Raw genomic sequence first — 26496 nt, 5'->3', positions numbered from 1 at the left:
ATATATATATATATATATATATATATATATATATATATATATATATATATATATATATATATAGCAGTTCTATGGTTCAAACGAACTATTTTACATACTAAAGTGGTTTTCGTAGCAAGGTAGGTCAAATTTTTTTTTTAATATTGCTTGGATTTGAAAATTTAGAAAGGGGGGTATTGGGAGTATTATCTTTAACTTAATAATTTAAATCCGTTACTCTTTTCCGTTTTTGACCATTCATAGTGCGCTCATATTGAGATGCTGAACGAACTATTTACATACTAAAGTAGTTTTCGCAGCAAGTCAAAGATTTTTTTTAATATTGCTTGGATTTGAAAATTTAGAAAGGAGGGTATTGGGAGTATTATCTTTAACTTAATAACTTAAATCCGTTACTCTTTTCCGTTTTTGACCATTCATAGTTCGCCCATTATTGAGATGCGTGAATGGTTTTAGTGACAATACTAAAATAGTTGGGCGATGCAGATTCCGGCATGGATGACAAAGGACTTTTTTTTAAAAGCCCTTCGAAACTTTCTGAAAAATGATAAGGTGCAGATTATTTCGTTCACTACTGAAGATGCCATACCGGCAGGAGAAAACTACACTAGTGATCTATTTCGGACAACTATGATCTTTAGAAAAGAACAGGGGTATGTTTTGTTGATTAAAATGTAGCAGTGAAATAAGAAAGTAATTTTTGAAATTAATGCGATTTGAAAGATAATGATTAAGTACATTACATGATTACATGATCAGGACTGAAAAACCGTGCGGGTTGAAACAAAAATAATTTCGTTTCAAATCTTTTAAAAAGACTGCTAACGTCAATAAGTTAACCAGACACGTCATGTATACTACTACACCACTAATTATGGAATTTATAGTCGCTATTTGAGGATTAATAGGCCAAGCAAGATATTAGAATGGGCTATCTTAAATAACTTGACAAATGCATCATGTTCATTCTAAATTGTAAAGTTTTCAAGCCATTATTATAAAACGAGGAACGAAAATAAATACGACCCTAAATGACCAGCAATAATGCTGAGGGAATAGGCATTTTCGTGTGTGACTTTTAAACCATATTAATATGGCACATACTCAATATAGACATTAAAGTCACCACAGCATTAAAACCAATTATGGATGCCCCAAATATTTCAATCAATACTTACTTCAGTTTAACACCAATAATAAAATTGATGTAATGAACTTATTAGGGAATTTTTTTTTATAAAAATATCGAAGGGGCTGTTTTATATGTAATGTCACTTAATCTCTTGTGTAATATGGAAACCATATTTGACAATTTTAAATAAAAAATAATTATAAAACTGAGGTAGTAGATAACTATGCAAAAATCAAAACTACAGATGACTGGTTTTTATCGAAGTGGGATTCAGGTATTTAGTGAAAAAAATATATAAATAGTTAAGTATTATTAATAAATAAAATGTCTCTTCACTTAGTAAAGTCTGTTCATAGAGAAAGTGACTAACTGACACGAATCAAGGAAAGACCCGGGCAAGCTGTAAGAATGAAATATGGCCGAACAAGTCCGTACTTTGCTTAGTATTTAATTATTTGGGGTTTTGTTAGGAAAGATACTAAACAATATTTATTTATTTATGTTTAAATCTAAAATAAAATTACAAATTATTTTTATTACCTACTTAAATTACTTAAAATTATTCACATAATATAGCAGCATCACTATCGCTATAATGGCCTGTTCTAATTATTATTTGTTCTATATTATTTACAATATGGATATACGATTGTCCTGCATTTTCTAACAGAATTTATCCAACTTTGTGGAGGGATGTTAAAAACTTCGGTGGTAAGGTGGAAGCCTTAAAACTGTGTACTGTAAACTGTACTTTTGTAGGTTCAAGCTTTGTAGAACCTCAATTAATTGCTTTTTGGTATAATCTTAGTAAAAATAAATGTCGTTATTATGTATTACGTATTATTGTTGCTATTGTGTCACACGAGGAAGGGGTTTTAGTCAACTGTCTACTGTGATAACTTGCATTGTCCATTACAATTACGCTATTAGGAGAAGTGTTTGGAACTACAGTTTTTAAACCAACTTTTAAATAAATCAGCAGTGGTATCTTCATGGTAATGCAGAGAAGAATCTTTAATATTTTTTGCAGACAGAGAAGGTCCATTTGGAATCAAACCATCTTTAGAGCCAGCATGAAAATAGTTATTCTTTTACCTCTTTTTGATGGCGCGTTTGTTTTGCACTTATCAGTTGAGTCAACCTAACCCTTTTCCGGGGTATCATAAGTGTCGAACAGGTTTCATTCAAGTAAATAATTGGCCTTTGTTGTTCTCTGTAAATCCTATTTTTTTCTAGATATTCCAGTCGCTATTTCCGAATTCTAAAAGATTCCATTAAAACTTGCCTTTTGTAATTTTTTTTAAATCTAAAACCCATGTGTTCAATACACTTCCACAAGGTAGTTCTGCAACATTTAACACCGGTTTCATCTTTTTCAAGCCTCCTAATTAAGATATTAATGTAGCCACGCTTTGTTCCCCGTATAACTGGTAAATTTTACGCCGTATTATATCTTGATCACTACACTCGAGAAAATGTCAGCATCGCTTCTTTTTTTTCCTCGCTGAAATGGGATTATTCACATTTTTCCATACAGTTGATATTGGAATTTTCGTCAATGTGGCCGTTTCTTCTAAAGATGCTTGCTTGCTGGCACCACGTTCATTGACAGTCAAATAAACGTTGTTTATAACTTCCTTAGTCTCAATAGAATAGTGTTTCCTGCATTTGGGCGGGAGCATCTCCTGAGATACACTAGATTCGCACTAATTTTGAATAATTCGAACACGATTCACCACACGCTGTATTACACACGAAATAAGAATGATTACTAATAAACTTAAACTATGTAGAATACCAAACCAAAGAATATTACACAGAGGTAGGTATAAAATTATTTTCTATTACGGACCACAATTTTACCTTAATTTAAAATCCGAAACTTTAGGTAATAATCTTGTTGCATTGTATGTTAATGACCACCCTTGGATAATCGCATTCAAAAGCAATTGGTCACTTTCTTATATCTATGAACAGACCATACCTGTTGGTAACCACCACTTTTCCTTTTCGAAATATATGGCCAATGAAGGACTGACCTTTCGGAGACTCTATAATGCTTTTAGAATTAATCAATTACTCTTAATTACTCTACCGCCTTGCCGGAACACATTTTAGGCACCGTACAGAGAAATTATCCGTTATTGTAAAAGTAGGCAACGAGGACGGGGGAGTGAAACAAGACCTAGCAAATAAATTACACCTATTTGAAAAGGAAGCTGAAATGTTTGGACGCACTTTTCCAGCAATGTATGACATTCTCGGTCCGTAGAATGCAAATTATGAGAGCTTTTGCGAACTTGCATCCAATTTTAGGAGAGTATTATACGCTTTCTTCTCAGTGCTTGTACTCATGCCTCAATCCTCATTCAATTATTATTCTCGAAGACTTAACGACTTTGGGTTTCAAAGTACTTCCAAGGCACATCGGCTTCGATTTAGAGCACTGCTTTCGGGTTGTTGAAAAGATGGCCCAGATGCACGCGGCATCCGTTATAATGTATGAAAAGGTAAATTGTTTTTGTAAAACTTCGTGCGACCGGTTGTAAGGTCCGAAATTTAATTTTCTTTTGTATACGATTGCTACATCATTAAACGAATCACCTAGTCGAAACACCAATTAATTGCAGATTTATGCAGATTATGATTTTATCGTCTTAAAAAAAAACAAGCCGCTGTATAATTCATTATACATTATACGTATCGTCTTAGCTTAAAGGTGCCACATAAAAGACTCATCACATGCAAAACCCAAATTACATATTGCTTAATTACAAAATTATAGAAAGATTAATGGAAAGTCCAGAAAAGATAGATGTTTTACCAATTAAGGACTTTGGATTTTCTGTGAATAAAAAATATAACAACAACAACAACAAATTGCGGCACAAGTGCGCTAGATGTTTCGTCAGAAAACAATCACGTAACAAATTACAACTTACGTATATAATAAAACAAAACTGTATAAGACGAGTATTACAGGAAAATATATAACGACCAATACTTTGGCGTAAAAAACCACATTCATTTGGAAAGCAAAACATTAATTATAGTACATTTTATGTTCTTCAGTTAAACCTCACTATGGCCAACATACTAACAAGTACAATACTTAATAATATGCTATGTCATTACAACACATTAGTGTAATTCATGAGGTTGCATTGTGTTTTAAATGGTGCCTAATTGATATATAATTCTTACTAGGATCCATCATTAGTGAAACTATACTCCGAAGGACTGTACGGAGATAATCATTTAGTTAGGCAATGGGTTTCGGCTGGCTATAAAGGTTTAATCGATGCCTGTTCAAGATGGTCTGGTGAGATTGTTGAAAGGTCATAAAGTCGAAATACTTTAAAACTCTGTTACAGGTTTCGAGAAATATGGCTACAAGCTGCAAGCGCTGGGGGACGAGGCTCTGGAGAGAGGCTTTCAAGCACAAAAAAGAAAATTAGGGGGTTTTAACGTTTTAAATCACGGTGACCTCTGGGTTAATAACATGATGTTCTCGTATTACACAGATAGCAAGCTTAAAGATTTGCGATTTGTAAGTTATTTTAAAATATGTGTTCTTTTTGGAATGTATTGCATCTAATCTTGTCACACTTTAAGATTTATTTGTTTAAGTGCAATTTTTTTTATTGGCAAGGCATGTATGGTTCAGTAATATTACATATTTTTAAATCTCTCAGCGTTTTTAGAGCGATCATGACTATCTATGACGGCATGACTGTAAGTTGGATTTTTAAGGCCCTCAGTAAAATTAACCAAGAATTCAAACTAGACAATTATAATAGCATTTTATTTCATAATAACAAACGATAAAAATATGTTAGAGGAATTTAAATTTAAAACTTAAGCCAAATGCCTACTTTTATGAACATTTTTGGTTTTAAGATTCTTGATTCTTTATTTTGCGATAACGAGTAAATCTGCTTCTCCGCTAAAATGCAGACCTAGAAACGAATTTTTTTCAAATTTAAAATGTTTAAACCTCATTTGTACTTTTCAATTCTTTTAGTAAAATGAAATGAAGCAACCCGAAAAACTTTACTTGCTTTAATTATAATAAATATAAAAATATTTACAATAACAAACAAATAATGATTTTTAGATTGACTTTCAAATGAATATATTTACAAGCCCGGCTATAGATTTGCACTACTTTATAGCAACTAGTACGAAAATTGAAATGAAACTTGATCATATAGAAATCATACTGGATCATTATTACGCCCAGTTGATTGCAAATCTTGCCAAAATGCAATACTCCTTAGAACGCGTGCCAACGAGGGAACAGTTTAAGAAGGATTACAACTACAGAGCATTCTACGGTAAATATTCTACTACTACTGGGTTCATACTCGTTATAGAAGGGGTGCAGTTGGTCGTCAAACATTCATAAAATCTCTTTAACTCTTTCTAACTTTTTGCTTAATAACAAGTTTGTTTCTACATGTTTGTTTTTTGCGAAATGACTTTTTCGCCTTTATTTATTATTTTCAGGCTTAATGGGAGCAGCTACAGTATTAGCTTTTGTTAAAGCAGCCGAGGGTCGCAAAGACGCCTCTTTCGAGAATATTATAATTGACGAAAGTAAAGAAGGATTTAGATATCACGCCTACAACAATGAGAGATACAGAAAACATATGGAACATCTTCTACCCTATTATGATAGCTTCGGGATTCTTGATTAAGGCAAATCACTAAACCGGATTATGTTACTATAGTTTATTTGTGGTGATTACTTTTGTTAACTAATTCAATAAATCATAATAATAAATGTGTTTTATTCGTTAGAGTTTAAAAATCAAAGAGTTCGAAAATTGAAAATTTTGAAGGAATCAATCGTTTCCAACGTGACCGAATAAGACAATTACAAATTTAGTTGTATGAAAAACTTGATACAATACATGTATTAAAAAGAAGTAGATAAAAGTATCACATTTGTTTCATTAATTTTTTGACAGCATTTTATTGTTTTCATTTTCTATTTCAAAAATACAAATTTGCACGTATACATACATAAACAAATTATGTATCAACATTATGATTATTAGCTATACACTAAACATTTAAATCCTTAACTTTGAACATATTCTCTAAATTTAAAATGAAAATATGTTGTTAAAATAAATATGTTTTAAAAATAATATAAGTGAAATTCGAAGAGATTTCATATTGTATCCAAAAACATTTGAAAGAAATGTTGAATATTATGACATATCTATCATGATGACTCATAAATAACAAACATCTAAAATAGTGTGCAGTCTTTTTTTTGTACCTCACAATAAGAAAACAAGAGCAACACTTCCACTACCAGAATGTGTAGAAACACTCTGCGTCAAATTTGTTTACGATTTCTGTTCAACACCGTTTATTTCCGAACCCAGTTAAATTCACAAAAAAACTATCGGGATCGATATTTGTAAGGGTTTCCATGGTAATGCTTTAAGGTTCAAGTAAACACTATTGATATTGCAATGTATGACCACAGGTCTTCAGTATATATCAATAATTGCATAAAATTACCAGGCGGTATAAAAAGAAATCATTCGGCATGTTTGTACACCCAAAAGGACCTTGAAGACTTGCATAATGAGGTTACTAAAAATTTGAAAGAAAAGATGAAAACGAATGTTCTGGGGAGTAATAACGAAGTGAAGATTTTCGTCGACTTTTTTGATAGTATTCCAGAATACGATGATATCAATCATCTATCTAATAAAGAGTTTTATAAGAAACTAAAAAAATTGAAGGAAGTGCAGAAAAGCCTTTGCGAAAATTTGAGGAAACTGAATGTTGAAAAAGAGGTAAAATTAGTTAATTAATCTAGAATTATCATAGAGTAGAATTAGTAAAACAAGTACCTGTTTAAACTTACTTTTAATAATTTAATTTATATATAAAATTAATGTTGAGTACTGCCTTACACATACGTAACGATTTTGTGTTGAAAATTTTGCAATAAAAAATTCTTAACGTTATATAAACTTTAAAAAACAAATTTAATTAGGTCACTGGATTGATTCCCAATCTTCATAAACAGAAACATCCAAAATTCATAATTTATTAAAAAATTTAGTAAAAATGAAACAGAACTTATAGTACGGCAGATAACTTTATACGTTGAATGCTTGTTCCTAAGGATACTAAATGGTTCGAAAACTACAAAAAACATGGAGAAGAAAATCCGCACAAAGAAAGGAAGAAGAAGAAATCTTCCATAAAGCCATTTTGCGCAACGCCGCTTCCCAAAAAGCAGTGTCAGGACAACTTATTTGATGATGATGATCTTTCACTTTCCGACAAGGAATTTGTTTTTAAACCGCCGTCACGAAGGTAGAAAAAAAATAAAAATTCTTCAGTTTTTAGCACTTATATACAACTTTCAATAACAATTAATTGGGACAACCAACGGTTTATCCATTTTATAGTTTCCCTCCACGAATATAACATAATTTAATGTAAATGACAGAATAATATGAAAATACGAAATTCGCCAATAATAAATACAATTACATTGCTCATTTCCTTTGCTACATTTTACTCACTTACTCATTACATACTGGATTACTTTAAAACGTTTAATACCGTTAACCTTAAGTTCTTTGTTTCTTTAATTTGTTGAAATTTTAATTGTGGTAACTAAGTAACATTTATGTTAAAATCCAGTCCAACAATATGCTTATTAATATAGCTAACTCAATTTAGATTCCAGCAAATTAAAATAACATTATTTTGTATATGCCTTGTAGATATTTGATTCTAATTATGGAAGAAGATAGAGAATAAAAAATAATATAATCTTTTCATAATATGATTTTTTATCGATAAATTAGTCAAATATCTTTCAATTAATAGGCTGATACAGTTAAAATGTTCTCAATTTATTTTAACTTTCGTAGATCGGTAAGAATTGAAACTCCCAGGGAGAAACCATCTCAAGATACATCGCCGGAGCCATTTGGATGCAGTTCGCGTAATTATGTCTCAAGGGAAAAGGAAAGTAACTGGAATGAGTCCAACCCTACTCCTATTGAAACCCGAAGTGCACCTAATAGCCCACTAAGGGTTATTAAAACAAATGAAGTATGCGAATACATTGGCATTACCATTCCGGAACCGTTTCAAATGACTGTCAGGTAATGGTTACTTTTTCCATGTAAAAAAATATAAGAAAACTTTCTCCCATGCCATAATGCAAAACTTTTTATATAGCAAATTCTAATAGCATTCTGTTTAAAAATTTAAATTCTTCTTGATACCTTGCAGCATAAAGCACAACAATTGGAATTTTCGGATTTTGGTCGACCCGCATTTCTTACAGTTTTGGAAATGCGAAAGGTGAGGGTAGCATACGAAGCACCAATGTATGACAAATAGAAAAGTAGGTTTGCATTATACATGGTAGAATTAATTTCTCAAAGACACTTCCACAGGCTACTGTAATACTATTTACAAAACTTGTTGATTCCTCCTGTGTCGTTTGTTGTTGAATCAAACTTGCTGACATTTAGCCAATCATCCTGTTGGCTTTTTCAGAGCTTAGCTGAAACTGTCTCGCATTCTACTTTGTACCTGTATATTGTTTGAGGGGTGAGGAGTTAAAGCAGGGTCATGAACATTGTCTAGGATGACTGATTCCCATATTGGTGACAGGTAAAGACCTGAGTCGCGGTTAAGATTGTTTGATTGCTTACAGATTTCTATAGAGTCTCGGATTTTTCGCTGGTTGATTGATTGGAGAGTATAATCTATCTATAGAAATCTATAAGCAACCAAACAATGTTAACAGCGACTAAGGTTTTTACTTCTCATCAATATAAGAATCAGTCATATAAGACAATGTTCACATCCCTCCCTAAGTTCCGCCCCCTTCAAACAATATATAAGCTGATAGAGATTAGAATGTGAGACACTTGGAGTTAAACTCTGAAGAAGCCAACAAGATGATTGGCGAAACGTCAGCAAGTTCGATTTAACAATAACCGACGCAGAAAGAATCCAGAAGTTTTGTAACTAGTATGACATTAATTTCAATAAATTCCATTATTGTGTTCCTTCCAGGGATGAAGAGAACAAATTGGTAGAAGAATTGTTTTGGAAAATCAATAAACCGGAAAGAGAAAAACCTGACCAGTTCAAAGCGCACAATATCCCCATTGAATCTCAAATTCCACTTTTTCACAAAATCGTAGCTGATCAAGAGCGAAGGTAAGAAAAACTTTTAGCCGATTGACGTGAGCTTTTTCCAAGTTTGTTTAATGTTATATGTACATGCAGCGCTCCCAAAAATGCGTATTTGTCTGCCTTTATAAAATTATAAATTCTAAATTTCACCCCAGTATTCCGATTCTGCCGGATCATTCTAAATTTTAATAAAAACACCGTAGCAGTATTCTGTTAATTCTACTTCATGACGTTCCTGTCTGCAAAATGGAATCAGAAGAATGAGCAGTAACATATGATATGCCAGACGACCAAATAAATCATATCATCTGCTGGCCATCTTTTTGTCTGTTGCAAAAGTAGAATAATTTGGCCACATATTTTTGGGAGCACATAGCATATTGAAAATATTCATTCTTACGTCACTTTTTTGGGAAGCAATGTTTTAGCGTTGAAACCAAAAGAATTTCGAACGTCCATTTTCTTTATTTTTACTTAATTAGGTTTCGGGCAGATGGACCACTATGCCCGCTATCAAGGATGGACCAAAATTACTCCAAATACTACTGCTCCAATATACATTAATGTCTAGCCAGCCGGTGAACTTTGCTACCAAAGTGGAATTATTAATCAATAATCAGAGCAGGGATATAAACTAACCAAAAGTAACCAAAGCTAACCAACGCTAACCAAAAAAATTTGAAAATATAAATTTATAATCAATTACATTTAGATGCCTATAAAGGCCATTCGTAAAAAGTTTGGTACTGTCAACGCTAAAAAGGTCCACTAAAAACGACACGCAAATCGTTGATATTTTCGAGCATTGGTCGCAGACAACGTTGTTAATATTTAATGAATTCAATAATGCCAGACAAAATTTGCTCCAGAATGGTTAAACTTTCAATATAATTAGGACCAGTTACAAAACAGACTCAATAATCCGCTCACCTGAGGAAGACACAGCCAAGAACAAAGACGCAAGATTTAGCACTATTATTTAAAAAAATCTTATAATCGCAGAATTTTGGAGTTTTTTGAATATTTTAATTATTAATATTAATTAATAATTAATTAATTAATTAATTATATAATATTAAATTTTTGAAGTGTGTCAGTAAAAGGTTATCAGAATTATAAATATTATTGCGGGAGGAGGAGCTAAACAAGACAACCTTGGCATTTTTGAATTCTGCATGTTCAAAACCCCCAGATATTGAATTTTATCGTTCCAACTTGTGCAATTTTCTAAATATTTAAACGTTCCGGTACTTCTTACTGAAAGAGTTGTGTTGCCGTATCTCAGTAATAAGCAAAGGAAAAATTTAGAATTATGTGACCTTACTAAATTGAACGTGCGCAATTCATTGCAACAAAAATAAATAAGGCATTCTGTTTACAATACAAAAATTATGACATGTGAAAAGTTATCAGAATTATGAATATTATCGCAAAATCTGACAACCTTGCTGTTGGCATTTTTGAATTCCGCATGTTCAAAACCCCCAGATATTGAATTTTATCTTTCCAACTTGTGCAATTTTGGAGCTATTTAAGCGTTCCGGTACTTTTTACTGAAAAGGTTGTGTTGCCGTAGCTCAGTAATAAGCAGACAAAAAACATAAAATTATTTGACCTTAGTAAATTCGACGTGGGCAATTCATTGCAACAAAAATAAATAAGGCATTATATTTAAAATAAAAAAATTATGATGTGTAGCGTAAAAGTGGTGAATCTGACAACATTGGAAGTTCTTTTAGTTTCAACACTTAATAATTTGGCAAATTACATTCTAAGTGTCGCATTTTGCAGAAGTCGAATGGTTAAAGAGAAACGCAAAGCAGTATTGCACGCCCAAATGAAACCATTTTCATTTACAAGAAGGGACGAAGAAATTCAAGAACTTACAAAAAAATTCTCAAAATCGCTACCATGCGTGTATGATGAAGAGCCCATAAAAGTTACCAAATTTAAAGCAAAACCCATCCCGAAAAATTTATTTAGCAACTACATTTATAAAAAAATGCACGAGGACGAGTTTTATAGGTATAACTCTCGAAACATTGATGTTAGTTTCGGCTTGTTTCCTTATATTCTGGAGCCAGCAAACTTTTATTTATGTTTAGGTATTTTTTGCGGTTATTTAGCCTTGATTCCATATTACAGAATGCTGCAGAAAAAAGTTAGGGCTGAGGAAATGCTGAAACAGGCTTCTCTACCACCATCGATGGCCAAAAGAGAAAAATGTCGCCCGAAGTTAAACGTTTGTCCGAGATTATATAAAGAAGTTTCAATTACTGATAAAAAAAACGCATCGCCTAAATGTATAAAAACTAACAAAAACTATAAATACATACAACAACAACATGAAAGGGAACTACAAGAGCTTAAAGATGAATTTATATCAAGCAGTCTGCGACAATTTGCGCCTCAATCGTGCAAAAGAGATAAAAAGGTAATTATCACTTTTAGGACTAACGGATTAAGTAGAAGTCAAACAACATGGAACTTTTTTACGCAATATATGTCGTCAGCGATTTTAAAATTAAATATTGAGTTTCCCAGGAATTTTTTAAGCATTAACCGTTGTTTATATTGCTCACCATATATTTCAATCTTTAGACAATTTTAATTATTTATTTATTAATTCATTTATTCATCTTATTTTATCTTTTCATCTCTATCATTTAGTTAACATCATAAAATTCAGGGAATTTCATTTAAATGTTTTGCTTGGTTTATTTTATATTTATTACATACTATCAAGTTCTGTGGAATATGTCAAAGAATCAGAAAATTTAAGAAAGCTTTCAAGGAATTGTTAGTGAGACTAGAACCATATGGATGAATTTTTTTAATTTATTATTATTATTATTTGCAATAATTCTTATATCTATTTAAAAAAAAATTTGCTTTGTCGATTGAATATTCAATTTACGCACTTTACGATAGCACTTTCTGTGCTATCGTAATGAATTATTTTTTATTTCACATGAATTACATAGCAAAATAACGGAAACATACCAAATTTGCTGACAAATAAATATTGGGACGCGAATGTTTATTGACGAAGAAATTAATGTTACCCATGCATTGATGCTAAAATGTAGTGTGTTTAGATAAATGAGATGTCAGTTCGGGTTGTATTTTTCAAATTTGTATAATAGTTGATAAGAAAATGACGCGTGGTGTGTGTTATCATATCTCAGTACTTCAGAGGTAAATCGACGCAAAAAATTTCAAATGACTTGAGTATTGCAAAATCAACAGCCAGGGATATTATAAAAAAATATGGAGAGACAGCTAGTGTTAGCGTTCGTGGTAAAAGTTCAGGCCGACCCCGTAAAATCACTGAAAGAGATCGTCGTATTCTGGTTAAGATTTGTAAAACTAGCAGACGAAGCGTCTTACGACAAATTCAAGCGCAATGGAATCACGAGGCAAACTTAAATATCTAGAGGGAATGTTGTAGACAATGGATGCATAAGTCTGGTTTGACTTTTTATAAGGTAAGTTTACAATTTTTCGTTTTTCAATATAAAAATTATGAATATTCTATGATCTACTTTTGTTAAAGGCAAAGGAAAAACTATGATGACTAACGTCTATTCAGAAGAAAAAACGTTTGGATTGCGCAAAATCTAAAATATTCTGGACAACGGAAATGTGGAGTAACGTTATCTTCAGCGACGAATCAAAATTTGATGTGTGTGTAGGCGATTTTTGAAAAAGGGTGATTCGTACAAAATCAGAAGCCTTTCACAAAGATTGTCTAAAGCGCACGGTAAAATTTCCGCAGGATGTTATGATATGGGGGGTGTATGAGTGGTAAAGGGGTTGGCAACTAAGAATTCATTGATGGTACTGTAAATGCAGAAAAATAGCAACAAATTTTATCAAAGAAGTTTGATTCCATCAATAGAGCGAACTTTTGGAGACAAGACAGTGCATTCTGCCATACTGCGAAAACAACAAAAAAGTGGTTTGGGGACCATAATATGAAAGTTTTATCGTGGCCATCAAGTAGCCCCGACTTGAATATTATTGAAACTTTATGGCATCGGATGAAAAAGACTTTGCGTAACCATCCTCAGCGTACAGCTCCAGCATTAAAGGCAAAAATCACCGATCTTTGGAACACTTTCACCCCCGAATATTGTAAGACTTTGGTAGATTCCATGCCAAAACGCATAAAAGCTCTTATTGCCGCGAAAGGTGTAAGTAAAAGATTTAAATGCGTCCGAATATTTATTTGTCAGCAAATTCGGTATGTTTTTGATATTTTGTTATGTAATTTATGTGAAATAAAAAAATAATTCATTACGATAGCACTTTTTGGTATAAAAATAAGTGCGTGATTTCATTTTTCAATCGAAAAGGCAAAAAAAAACAATTTAAAATAAGTATAAATATGTTTTCTTATTATTTCGTACATCGTCCGAACAATTAGTTGTTAGGGCTCGTATTACATTTTGGGAATTTTAGCAAAAATGGAAATAGGCTATAGGGCTATGTCGCATAGTAGCATATTATGCAACAAGTGTGGTAAACGGCATTTGAGTCTCGTGTTTATTTGGCACGACCGCAGACCGCAGCGTAGCAAGGTTTAATAAATGAGTGACTCAAAAAGTTTACCAAATATGTTGCATACTATGCTTTTTCAACCTCAGTTAATATTTGGGTAAATTTTTGTAAAACAACACAATGCATTCACTGATATGGCCGTCAGAATTGACAAACGTCAACATACAAGCCGTGGGTAATATTGCGGAAAACTGAGTGCTCCCAAACTCGTGCAGTAACCTCACGGAAATGACATGAAAGTCATAATTGGCAAACGTCAAAATTCCAGCCGTGCCATAATATCTCCGAAATCATCCGATTGCTTCCAAATCCGTGGGGTAATATCGCCGAAATGTCCAAAGTGGCCGACTCCGAGTTACGTTGTTCGTTCCAAACTTCGCTGTTTCGTCAGTTTATGTTATTACTCTATCAAACTGAATAGTGATGAAACTACAAGACAGATAATTATATTCTACCCGAAATACAATTATTTCAACTTTATATATTGAACACCTAAAATATTAACCTACATTATTTAAGATAAAATATGGTACAATATGGTAAACAACGCTAATATTACAGACTCAACCACACATAGTCATGAAACATGAAAAAACAGATAAAGTACGAGCAAAATGGTGTAGTTAAATAGCGGGCTAGATTCATAATACCACGTTACACTAAGATCTTTACCTGTCACTATGGAAATCAGTCATCCGAGACGTTGTTTATGTAGTTCATTTAGCCCCGCCCCCCCCAAACACTATATAAGCAGGTACAGAGTAAAATACGATTCAGTTTCAGTCAAGTTCTGAAAAAGCGAACAGGATGATTAGCGAAACGTTAACAAGTTCGATTCAACAAAAACCGACGCAGGAGGAATCCAGAAGTTTTGTAAAAAGTATTACAGTAGCCTGCGGAAGTTTAAAAAAAAGTATCCATTTCATCTAATAAGAAAAAACAAATGAATGGTTTTTACGCTCCTTTAAATTGGGTTTGGAATATTTGGATATATTCGTTCTAACTTTATTACGGGTTGGTGCGATCTGGTTAATTTTAGTTAATTTATAACCTAATTCGTCTCTTGGTTGTTTTTTAAGGTATACCTGATCATTGTGACTTTCATTTTCATTGGTTCATGTAGAATGAAACCTTTCAATTTAGCTATTTGAATTTCAATTTTTGGCAGTAGTAAAGTGTGTTTTTATTTTGTGGAGGTTGCAAAAGTCTAAAAGTTTTAATTATTGAATTCGACTCCATTATCACATACAATAATAGGTGGAAGCCCATAATGAGAAATGAATACTAGCAAAGCATCCAAAATATTTATAGAGTTTACGCCTGCGATTAAATAAGCTTGGGCGAATTTAGAGAATATATCTATAATTGTCAAAAAATTTTCTTTTGTAATTGATAATGTATAAGTGTATTCTTTCGAATAACTTTGAATCTATAGGGATTGACTGGAATTCCAATTTATTAGCCTGCCTTTCATATTTTGATCTTTGAGAAATTACACAATTATTAATATAGTTACGTCTAAGTTTCTTTTGTTTTTAAATACCTATAATACCTATAAAATAAAAAAGATAAGTGATAACTCTAAGGTTTATAAAAAAATGTTTATTTCCAAAAATTGTTTCTCGAATGCACATTGGACTGGAGATCGTCAGCTGATTTAGTAATTACTTGATTTTTATGAAAACTAAGCGGCTTGTTTCAGTATGGGAAATTTTCTATATTGATATCGGCGTCACCTATTTCATTTATTAATGAGTCACTTTCCATTGTTGTCGGTGCGTATTGGGGTTTCTGGACAATACACCGGCTACAGAGTTTTCTTTTCCTTTTTTGATTTGTTGATTTAGTACTATATTCTGCTCAAGTCAGTTTCCATCTCATCTTTCCAGTTGTGTAACCATTTAAGAGGATTTTACTTAAATGTCGTCCAAACAGGTATGGTCGAAAGTAAATTTTCCAGATTATTAGCAGTAATTATCTTTCTATAAATGCTAAATTTTCTTCAGCTGGATTTAAATTTCTACTTGCATAACATACAGGCTCCAATTCCATACTTGCTGGCATCTGTTATGGTTTTTTTTTTAAATCTGGATGTACCAATCCGTTGCACGATGTTCAATGTGCTCTATTTTTTTAACCTGTTTTAAACAAAGTTTTTTAACTTTTGCAAAATTGCCTATACGATTCCTATAGTAACCAATCACTCCTAAAAAACTGCTTATTTGTTTGTGTGTTTTTGGAAATGGGAAATTAACAATACTGTTGAGTTCAAAATTATGTAAATTGCTTTTTAATTTTGTTTATCTTAAACATGCCGGACATTTCAGTCAATGTGACATCAGGGCGTTCCACGCCAAACCGGCAAGGTCTACATTTTTGCTAGACCAGTAACAATTTTGTAGCGTTACGGGGTAGACGTTCACGGCATGGGTCGCGACGTCGTCGCAAAGTGAGATACAGTCCATTTATAGAAAACGAAAATTCAATAAATATTAAGTGATTGAGAAAACGCTTGTATTATTGAAAAAACATCCATCCATCGAACGGGATTGTGATCCATTGAATGGAGAGTTTTCACTTGCGAGAATTATTGGGTGTTCCGCAAAAGTGAAAAACGAGGAAATTGCGAAATACAGATTGTTGGATCATCTGTATTCGCAAAGAAAATTGTGTAAAAATTGTGAGGGAAACGTTTACGTGTCCGTAAACGAACGTCGGCAAGCAACAAAGCGCAGCTGAGTCAAGGCGGCGCGGCGCGGTGCACAAAGGATTGTTTGAAGGTCGTCGTTGCGGTGCCGTGGAGTTTATCGGCGAGTGCGGCGCGGCGTTGGAAATTGTACGTGCGGGGCCGTACGATTGGGCAGCGTTGCTGCGACGCGACGGAGGACGAGACAGTACGTGCCGGAAAAAAGTCGCCGTTAAACTGTAAGTCGATCCTTTTCAAACCTTTGTTGGATTTTGTAGTTTGTGGTCTCTATTTTATGTGTCAAAAATCAGCAAAATGGCTGAGCAATTAAACTAATTAATTAGAAAGCGAGCTTATCTCAATTTAAAAGGTATTTAACAAATTTCAATGTGCAAAGTGAAAGATCTTCAGAAAAAGAAGTGTGAAGATTTAGACAGCCAATTTAATGAGAGGGAAGTTTTCCAAACAGAATTCTACCATATTGTCGCAAAGGCAAAAAATATTTTGGGTGATTTTAATGATACGAACAACAAAAATGGGTGTTTGCAAAAAATTACGCATTCGGATTCCAACTCTGTCATTTTTCAGGAAAATTTACGGCCAAATTCGAATGAAACGATGGGTGTACGATTACCTTTAATAAATTTACCAACGTTTGCTGGAAACTACTCAAAGTGGTTGGAATTTAGAGACACGTTTGATAGTTTAATTCACAAGAATAAGTCGATTGGCGACATTCAAAAGTTTCACTATTTGCGTGCATCACTTGAGACCTTGGAAAACAATTCCCGGACAAAATTGAAGGAAAATTTTATCGGGCAAAAACAAAGGGTTTTTGTAGCTGGGGTTGAAAAAAGCAAGTGTGTTATTTGTAAAAGCGGTCATGACATCAGTGAGTGTAAGAAATTTTTGGAGTTAACAACCAGCCAGAGAATTGCGCAAATAAAACGAAATAAATTATGTATGTGTTGTTTTTCGAACAAGCATTTTAGTTTTAATTGTCAAGGGAAAAAATGTTCGCCGTGTGGTTTAGGGCATGATGTTCTATTACATTTTTATAACCAACGCCAAACTGAACAGGGCAGTGTTGAAAGTGCCCCAATTGCTGACGTACAAAAGGCTGTAGAAGCGTCTTCAAAGGAAGGAAGTAAAACCTCTGTGGTGCTATCGAGTAGAAATTGTGGGACTCAAGGTCAGGTGTTACTTTCTACAACGATTGTCAAATTAAAAGATGTGAGTGGAAATTTGCATCATAGCAAGGTTTTGTTAGATTCAGCTTCAATGAGCAATTTTATCACTGAAAAAATGTGTGACAAACTTCAGTTAAAAACAAAAGATGCGAATGTGTGTGTGGTTGGGATTGGTCAAAACACTGAAAAGATTTCGAAACGGTGTAAAGTAGAAATCAGTTCTCAGAAAGGTGATTTCCTAATTCCTATCAGTTGTTTAATCATTCTGAAAATTAGTGATGAGATTCCTTTGTGTGAAATTGAGTTAGGACCAATAAACATTCCAGGAAATATTTGTCTAGCAAACAGTGAATTTCATTTGCCTGATGAAGTGGATATGTTAATTGGTGCAGGTGTGTTCTGGAAACTTATAACTCATAACAAACCTTTCTTACAAAACACTTGGTTAGGATGGGTAGTAGCGGGGTACATCAGTGGACAAGGATCTCGAGTCAAACCTAAGAAAACGGTGTGCAACCTAAGTATTGGTACAGAGGTACAAGACCAAATGGCCAAGTTTTGGGAACTAGAAGAGCCAGGTGGAGGTCAAATCGAGGGAATGACACGGGATGAAGTTGATTGTGAAAATTTCTTTGTGTCAACAAAAAGACGTGATCAGGATGGTCGATTTGTTGTTGCAATCCCATTGAAAATGTATGACGGCTCTGCACAATCAGACTCGGGTGTGTCACGTAACGATTTGCAATTTTTGGGGCCAAGAATTCAAGAGGATATTATTTCAATTTTGTTGAGGTTTAGACAACATGAAGTGGCATTCTGCGCAAATATCGCCAAAATGTACCGACAAGTATGGGTTAGGGAAGATCAACGCCATCTACAAAGGATACTGTGGAGAGAAAATCCAGCAGAAGAAGTCAAGGTCTACAATTTAAACACGGTGACGTTTGGATTAACCTCAAGTCCATTTTTAGCGGTAAGGTGTTTGCAGGAACTGACTAAAAATTGCGAACAAACACAGATTTCAAAGGTAATTGGCAAGGACTTCTACGTTGATAATTTGATATCAGGGGCCTCCTCGATTCAAGAGGCACTTCAGATATGTAAGGGTGTTTGTGAGGTTTTAAAATCTGGTGGGTTTGAGCTCAGAAAGTTCAGTTCGAACAAGGAGGAGTTCTTGGAACAATTTGGAGTAAGGCCCAAGGCAGAATTATAAACTCTTAATCTAGGAGAGCATCAACACAAAACTTTGGGATTGTATTGGGACTATCAGGCAGATATCTTTACCTACAGGGTGACGGAATTTTCAAGTAATTCAAGTACCACAAAACGGAAGATTCTGTCAGAAATTGCCCAGCTGTTCGATCCACTTGGGTTAGTTAGCCCATGTGTCGTCATTCCCAAGATTATTTTACAATGATTGTGGATTCTCAAGTTGGATTGGGACGATGAAGTACCGAACAATATTGCCCAAGAGTGGGAACAATTTAAGCAAGAAATGGTGAAATTAAACATGCAAGACATGTAGGTAGCAACAATTCAGAGAACATCGAACTTCATGGATTTTGTGATGCTGCACAAGAAGCGTTTGGAGCATGTATCTATGTCAGAAATGTCAAGAAGGATGGAAGTGTAGTCGTTCGCTTATTGTGTGCAAAAAGTAAAGTTGCCCGGATAAAGGCACTAACTATACCGAAATTGGAATTGTCGGGTGCATTATTACTTTCAAGGTTGATAAAAGAAGTACAAACTTCCATGACGTTAAATTTCAGGAAACTGTTTTTGTGGAGCGATTCTACAGTAACATTAAGTTGGATAAAATCACCAGCAAATCAAATCCAAGCTTTTGTCGCAAATAGAGTATCGCAAATTCAGTCTATGACGGATCAAGACAATTGGCATTATGTGCGGTCAGAAGAAAACCCCGCAGACTTAGTATCCCGGGAACTTTTTCCTTCCAAATTGTGTGGAAATAAATTATGGTTTGAAGGTCCACAATGGTTGCCACAAGATTTCTTTCCAAATCAGGCTGTAGATGTCCCTTTAGAGGAACTTCCAGAAAGGAGGAAGCGAGTAAAAGCCTTTTTGAATTCAGAGAAGAGTATTTTAGAGATTTTTTCCAGATATTCCAGTTGGACAAAATTGAAACGTGTATTTGCATATTGCTTAAGGTTTACAGCACGTTGCAGAAAATTGGATAGTCCCGAATCAAAGAATTTGACAGAGAAAGGAATGTTAATAAAGTTATCACAAGATGAATGTTTCGTAAATGAGAAGAAAATCTTGGAGACCGGTGAGAAGATAAAAAAGGGTTGCTTGTCAAATTTAAATCCGTTTCTAGATGCCGACGGATTAATCAGAGTAGCCGGAAGACTAGCGCTTTCAGAATTTAAATTTGACAAAAAATTCCCAATTGTGTTAGACCCAAAACATCCATGTCCAAAATTGATTGTTAAGGCAGAGCATTTGAGACTACTGCATGCAGGCCCTCAATTAGTTCTCAGTTCATTAAGGGAAAATTATTGGCCACTAAAGGGCAGAAATGAGAAGGGTGGTGCATGAATGTGTTGTGTGTTCGAAGGTTCAACCTAGGTCCTTTGAAATACAGCTGGGAGATCTACCTAAGTCACGAGTGATCCCACAATTTCCATTCAATACCACAGGGGTTGATTATTCAGGGCCGTTCAATTTTAAAATAGCTCTGGGACGGGGCACGCGTTTGTACAAGGGGTATGTTGGTTTATTTATTTGTTTTTGCACACGTGCAATACATTTAGAGGCTGTAACAAGTCTGTCTACGCAACCATTTGTTGCAACTTTCAGGAGATTCGTGTCTAGGAGGGGCAAACCAGAAAAAATGTTGTCAGACAAAATTTTTGCGTAATAATCATGTCATTTTAAAGACATTGATTGCGACAGAAGGTGTTAATTGGTCTTTTATTCAGGCATATTCGCCTCATTTCGGGGGTTTATGGGAGTCAGGGGTAAAAAGTGTTAAATACCATTTAAAAAGAGCTGTGGGCAAGGCAAATTTGACATATGAGGACTTTTCCACTTGTTGTGTCAAATAGAGGCCATTTTAAAATCACGTCCTCTCACTCCAATGTCATCTGATCCTTCTGACTTGGACGTTTTAACCCCATCCCATTTCCTGATCGGAAGAAGGGCAACCTCATTACCGGACCCACGATTGCTCGAGCAACCTGAAAATAGGCTTGCTAGCTATCAACATATTCAACAATACCATCAAGATTTTTGGTCTTGTTGGTCACAGGAATACATCGCTGAACTTCAGAGGTGCGTCAGATGGAAGGCTGGCGGGGACACTCTGCTGGAAGGGACATTGGTGATCGTGAAAGAAGAAAATGTGCTTCCCTTGTGTTGGAAAATGGGACGCATCGTTCAGTTATACCCAGGAAAGGACAACATTAGTCGAGTGGCTGATGTAAAAACGAGTGAAGGTGTCATCAAACGTTCATTCGCAAAATTGTGTCCATTGTTTCACGAAAGTGGGTGAAAAAAAAAACTCAGTTCAAGTGGTTTCAAAGGTTGTCTAAGACAAATTGATTTTCAAAAAATGTTTGTTTTGTTGTTTTTTTAGAAAGAGGGTTCTTTCAAGGCTGGGGGTATGTTGACTTCAAAATTATGTAAATTGCTTTTTAATTTTGTTTATCTTAAACATGCCGGACATTTCAACAACAGGGCGTTGCACGCCAAACCGGCAAGGTCTACGTTTTTGCTAGACCAGTAACAATTTTGAAGCGTTACAGGGGAGACGTTCACGGCATTGATCGCGACGTCGCCGCAAAGTGAGATATAGTCCATTTATAGAAAACGAAAATTCAATAAATATTAAATGATTGAGGAAACGCTTGTATTATTGAAAAAACTCTGTTCAGGTAATGTGTCCCAGAAATTCAATTTCTTTGTTCATAAATTCGCAATTGTCTAATCGCACTTTTAGACTGTGTGTCAAATACTTTAAATTACGAATATGGAGAAGATAATCACGTAGTCCATATATACGACACAAATTTTATTAATTAGTCCTTTTAAAACTTCATTGATCATCTTCTGGAATATCGCTGGAGCATTTCGCAAGCCAAATGGATTCCTTCATAATTCATAATGCCCCTAGTCTGTAGAAAACGCTGTTTTCTAAATACTGGTGGAGTTGGTGGAATTCGTTTGCAGGATCTAATATTGTAAAATATTGTGATCTGTTGATTGCCTTTGTTACAACCGCGCACATATATTATTATTAGATTAAGTTTAGTTGCAATTTAATTTTGATATATTAAATTTATATTTTTTTGCTCGAATAATAGTATTTAAGTATTATTGCCTATGCGCGGTACTCATAGACTGGGATAAGTCCCCTTTGGTCTCGCGAGTCGCGCGCTTATCAAAATGACTTAGTAGTTGTCGTTCTCTTGACTACTCTATCTCGCTCTGAAGCTACAAGTGTGCGCGTTAACTGCTACCGCGTTTTTGCTGGATTGTGCCGATCGTTACCACGTTCAGGGGTAAGTGAATTCTGCGTACACGTTTCTCTTAATTTTTCTCGAACTAAATTTTTGTTCAAAACAGTCTTATTATTCAACTTCCTTATATCTACTATATATAACCACAATTCTCCACTTCCTAGGTCCACTTGCATCACTCTTTTGAGTACAATCCTTATTGGGCTTGACCATGGACTCTTATAATTCCGTCTTCAAGAATTTTTCATATCCGACTTCTTCTTTGAGTACTTCTGGAAATCTGCAAGATTTAGCATATACGGGTTCTTCTTCACTTGTGCGTGTTACGCGTTCAGTATGTGTTGACTTTAGTTTTGGCTAGTTAGTTGGGCTGTTGAAATATCGTATAATATTTGTTATAAAGTTTAGTTAAGCTTGTTTTCTCTTCTTCATCCAAGTTATTTATTCTTAATAAACTTACAATTTCCCGCTGTTCAATATGTGGTTCAGTATTAAGTACTTCTGCTTCGCATATTTCATAATCATCTATTGGGAATACTTCTAATGAATATTTTAGGTTAACGTATGTATCTTCGATACTGACATTATGTATTTCAACAATGGCTTGTCCGCCCTTTACAAATGACTCCGCTGTGAAACAATGGTCATTAATCTTGACATGCGGTTTATAGTAAGTTCTGTCAGTATTTTTATTAGTAGGTATTTTATTCCTTAATACTTCGTGTTCATTTAATGTAATGTTTTAACAGTTATAGTCCATAGGTGAACAATGTTGTACAGAAACAATAACATTATTTCATATTTAGGGCATTTAGCCCACAAGATGTTTTTAGAATATCGGATTTAGTTAGGGAAATATTTTTTGCTAAACATACTGTCAAAGAATTATGACTGCCAGAATCAATGAGCGATTTCTGTTATAGAGGTTGGTATATAAAATATTTCATTTGGTTGATTGGTGCCCTTGAAATAAGATTCTGTTGTTTCATTTTGAATAATTGGGCAATTTTCGGATGTATTATGGCGTTCCAAAAATTGGGTTCGAAAATTTATTATTGGTTTCGAAATATTGTTGCTATGAGAAAAGTCCCGCTGTTTGATATAATTCTTCAACTTGAAATGTTGGTCTCGATTGTGGTTTTCAAACCGTTCCTTGGAAAATAGGGTTCTGATTGAAAACTATTCCTTTAGAAATTTTGTTGTGATTCGAAAGTATTCCTTTGGGAATTTTGTTGCGATAGGAAAGTATTCCTTTGAATAATTGACTGTCTAGATACTTTCGACGCGAGTGTTGGTTTGTCTTTAAATACTTATCAAGTTAGTTTTGGTTAGTTAATATTAAAAGTTCGTTGTTTCCCAAAGACTTGTCAATTTATAAAGAATTTCCTTTGAGGAATTTGTCTTGGAGAATTGAAATCGGTCCGCTAGGAAATGGTTGATTTCAAAAATTAGGTGATCCTTTTTTAGAGTGTATTTGCTGAACAAAATAATTTGAAGTAGATGTAGAGATTTCGTTGCATTGAAATTTCTCCTTGAGCCATGGGTGTTTTAAAGTTGTGGAGGGGATGTGTTGAAATTAATTTCATTTGGATTCGTTAAACAAAGATAGAAATTTTCTTCTTTACTTATAAATTGCTTTCCACTTTCTAAACAACTTGGATTTTTAAGTTTAACTCCTGTTTGGATATTTGGTGGAAAATATTTTAGGAATAAGGCCAAAATTAATTTTTCAATATAATTTGTGCAATTTTCTCACTCTGAGACATTGTAGAACCATTATTTATATTAAATATTAAACTTCTTGTACATTGACATGGAACGCGAAAAGTATGAAGAGATTCTTTAAGATTTGGTTTCATACTATGTAGTTTATGTAAAAGACATGTAAATGACCGTTGATCTGTGAAACTTAGCTCCACATTTTGACTAATTCTTTTCCAATTAGTTAACTGAATTCTACTTGATCCTAATATTTAAGACTTTGCCACGAAGCTTTCCAATAATAGCTCTAAAAATATTTTTTTTATCGGAATTCACATTTACTTCTTCGTAAGTTCACATGGATCACCATCAAAAATTGGAATAATATCTAAGGATAGACGCAACCCAATGCTTTGTTAATTTAATACAAAGGAAAATGAGAAAAATTGACTAACCTTTGATTTTGGTATTTTCTTTCGATTGTGGCGTTCCAGGGATATATGGTCCTCTAGCTAAGCTGGGGATATACAGTCCTCTGAATGATGTGTGACTTGACAAGGGAATTCGGTTCCGAGAGATTTGAGAATTACCAGTGCGTGTAAACACTATCCACTATGTTCACTTCTCATAGGCGACTATCCTACTCACTGCGTCGGTTACGTTCTTCGTTTCAAACTTCGTTGTTTGTTCTGTTTTTGTTATAACTCTATCAAACTGAAAAGTGATCAATTCGTGATTTATTCAATTACGAAAGCTGGTAACAAAAACTACAAGACGGAGAATACCATTATTTCAACGTTATATAGGGAACACCTAAGATATTAAGTTGCATTAGTTAAGATAAAATATGGTGCAAGATAATAAATAACAGTAATATTACAGACTCGTCCCCATATACTGATAGAATTTGGAAAAAATGCAGTAGTGCACCTTTATTAAGAGATAAAGTACGAGAAAATGCTATGTAGTTAAAAAGTGATACAGATAAAAAGCGATATTCATATTAGGTAGCAAAAAGTCGGAAACTATCTCTTCCTTCCACACCTAGTTTCATAATCCTAGTGGCGGTGGCGTGTTATAGTTCCGTAACATCGGTGGGAAACGGAACTGGCGCGGTAAAATGATACTTTCCGCACGTAGGATCAGTGTATAATTGGGTATTTTACAGAAGGGGGTGGAAAAAAAATTCCTACACAGGATATTTTATTTGCAAGGGGAAGAATATGGTTAAAGTAAATAATGACCACTCAGAAATGTAACAATTTTGGTCAAAGTTGAATTATTTCGTGGCTATCAGTTTTTCCATCTTCATCCTATGTAATAGACCATTGACGTTAGGGCAAACCCAAAAAAAAGTAAAAATAAATTCAACCAGCTTCGTTGTGCAATGTTAAAAAATATGGTGCAGAGCATATTCCGACAAGATCTGATAGTGTGGCTCGAAACATATCCAATCAACTTGTGTGCCCTGACCTTAATGGTTAATTTCTTTATTACTCAGGTGTCAAAACGCATTTATGGAATTATTAATTGATTTAAATAGGACTTAATTCGACATAACCAGAATACATTATTTACAGAGTAAGAGACATTCTCATAGACATTCATCTGCTAGTAGTAGAAGCAGTTACTACGACATCAGAACACCATCTTCATTAGACCTTTCTTCGGTAAACAGGTCAAATTTAGCTGCAGTATTAAGAATACAATCGGCGAGGTATTAAAAAGTAGTTAATTCAAAACAACTGTCATCTTTGAGAATAGTCTCAAAAATATAGTAGACTAAAAATTAAATTTTAGAAACCGTTTAGAAATGGAAATGACGAAAAAGTTGGAAGAGGCAAAGCTAAAAGAGGAGGCCCGATGGAGAGAAAAAATAATGAGGAAGAAACCGGTTTTTCAAGCACTAGCTTATAATCATGAGGAAGATTTGGCCCTGAGATTGCAGCTAAGAAGAGACGAAGACCGATTTAGGAATGAGGAACATAAAACTAGAATGCAATTGATGCTCGGAAGAGTTAATCAACAACCCACGCTGTTTGAAAGACAATCTGAAGTATGCTTGGTTCTCGAAGTAACATTGGTTCTGTTTCATAATGCTATGAATTTTATTTTTAGTTAAAACTTCCCAAAACTAAAATTGTGCTCCGCAGGAATTTTGACACGTCTGATAGAAAGCATCTTAATCGAAGTTTTAGTGATCTTTCTGACATCAAACGCCTAACTGAAACGAAAGACGAGGCAATTCAAACAATTTTTAACAGACTGGAGGAAACTAACAGAGAAAGTAAGGAATCGGAAACACCAAGCAGAAGCAAAAAAAATTCCGTCAGTGACGAAGTCAACATATGACCAGTTGATGAAGCCTGCATATATGTAGGATACATTAAAGAACGGAGAAAATAGATAATAGTTCTTTTGTCATCATGTACAGTTTACTTGTTATTTAAATTAAAAACATATTTACAAAAAGGAATCCTACAGCCTTGGAGATTTTTTAGAAGAACTTAGTTCAGTTAGAAGTTCAACAAATGAACGGATGGT

The 26496-nt window shown here is 34.1% G+C and overlaps 3 protein-coding genes across 5 annotated transcripts; all 3 read left to right on the top strand.

Annotated features, from left to right (window-relative positions):
- Positions 1–78: 78 nt before the first annotated feature.
- Positions 79–5866, top strand: LOC132703021 (uncharacterized). Of its 2 annotated transcripts, none has more exons than XM_060672036.1 (8): positions 79–119; positions 457–653; positions 3251–3396; positions 3449–3642; positions 4340–4454; positions 4507–4682; positions 5250–5469; positions 5642–5866. In XM_060672036.1, exons 2-8 carry the CDS (start codon positions 481–483, stop codon positions 5830–5832), a joined length of 1215 nt encoding a protein of 404 aa, XP_060528019.1. In that variant the 5' UTR covers positions 79–119; positions 457–480; the 3' UTR covers positions 5833–5866. The 2 variants fall into 2 exon arrangements, with proteins under 2 accessions (XP_060528019.1, XP_060528028.1); XM_060672045.1 differs by having other exon boundaries at positions 98–119; positions 423–653.
- Positions 5867–6632: 766 nt separating this feature from the next.
- LOC132708007 (protein FAM161A-like) lies at positions 6633–26419 on the top strand. 2 transcript variants are annotated; one of them, XM_060680073.1, is made up of 9 exons: positions 6633–6951; positions 7287–7480; positions 8047–8283; positions 9209–9355; positions 11123–11356; positions 11477–11765; positions 25533–25669; positions 25753–26008; positions 26071–26419. In XM_060680073.1, exons 1-9 carry the CDS (start codon positions 6766–6768, stop codon positions 26302–26304), a joined length of 1914 nt encoding a protein of 637 aa, XP_060536056.1. In that variant the 5' UTR covers positions 6633–6765; the 3' UTR covers positions 26305–26419. The 2 variants fall into 2 exon arrangements, with proteins under 2 accessions (XP_060536056.1, XP_060536057.1); XM_060680074.1 differs by lacking the exon at positions 11123–11356.
- On the top strand, positions 16853–20288 carry LOC132703705 (uncharacterized). Its single transcript, XM_060673126.1, has 2 exons — positions 16853–18463; positions 18530–20288. Exons 1-2 carry the CDS (start codon positions 16968–16970, stop codon positions 18981–18983), a joined length of 1950 nt encoding a protein of 649 aa, XP_060529109.1. The 5' UTR covers positions 16853–16967; the 3' UTR covers positions 18984–20288.
- Positions 26420–26496: the final 77 nt, after the last annotated feature.

This window comes from Cylas formicarius, unplaced genomic scaffold (genome assembly GCF_029955315.1).
Source record: "Cylas formicarius isolate icCylForm1 unplaced genomic scaffold, icCylForm1.1 PGA_scaffold_10__41_contigs__length_53128322, whole genome shotgun sequence".
Taxonomy (NCBI): domain Eukaryota; kingdom Metazoa; phylum Arthropoda; class Insecta; order Coleoptera; family Brentidae; genus Cylas; species Cylas formicarius.
The sequence above is the reverse complement of the archived record's forward strand: the minus strand, read 5'-3'. Positions and strand labels throughout refer to the sequence as shown.

What these genes read in the sequence shown, in the direction of transcription:
- LOC132703021 (XM_060672036.1), top strand. Translation starts at nt 481, where the DNA reads ATGCAGATTCCGGCATGGATGACAAAGGACTTTTTTTTAAAAGCCCTT. An exon ending in AGCAATGTATGACATTCTCG is followed by an intron (nt 3,397 to 3,448) that starts GTCCGTAGAATG and finishes ATCCAATTTTAG; the next exon opens with GAGAGTATTATACGCTTTCT. An exon ending in CCGTTATAATGTATGAAAAG is followed by an intron (nt 3,643 to 4,339) that starts GTAAATTGTTTT and finishes AATTCTTACTAG; the next exon opens with GATCCATCATTAGTGAAACT.
- LOC132703705 (XM_060673126.1), top strand. Translation starts at nt 16,968, where the DNA reads ATGTGCAAAGTGAAAGATCTTCAGAAAAAGAAGTGTGAAGATTTAGAC. An exon ending in GTTGCAATCCCATTGAAAAT is followed by an intron (nt 18,464 to 18,529) that starts GTATGACGGCTC and finishes TTTGGGGCCAAG; the next exon opens with AATTCAAGAGGATATTATTT.
- LOC132708007 (XM_060680073.1), top strand. Translation starts at nt 6,766, where the DNA reads ATGAAAACGAATGTTCTGGGGAGTAATAACGAAGTGAAGATTTTCGTC. An exon ending in TTTAAACCGCCGTCACGAAG is followed by an intron (nt 7,481 to 8,046) that starts GTAGAAAAAAAA and finishes TAACTTTCGTAG; the next exon opens with ATCGGTAAGAATTGAAACTC. An exon ending in GTAGCTGATCAAGAGCGAAG is followed by an intron (nt 9,356 to 11,122) that starts GTAAGAAAAACT and finishes CGCATTTTGCAG; the next exon opens with AAGTCGAATGGTTAAAGAGA.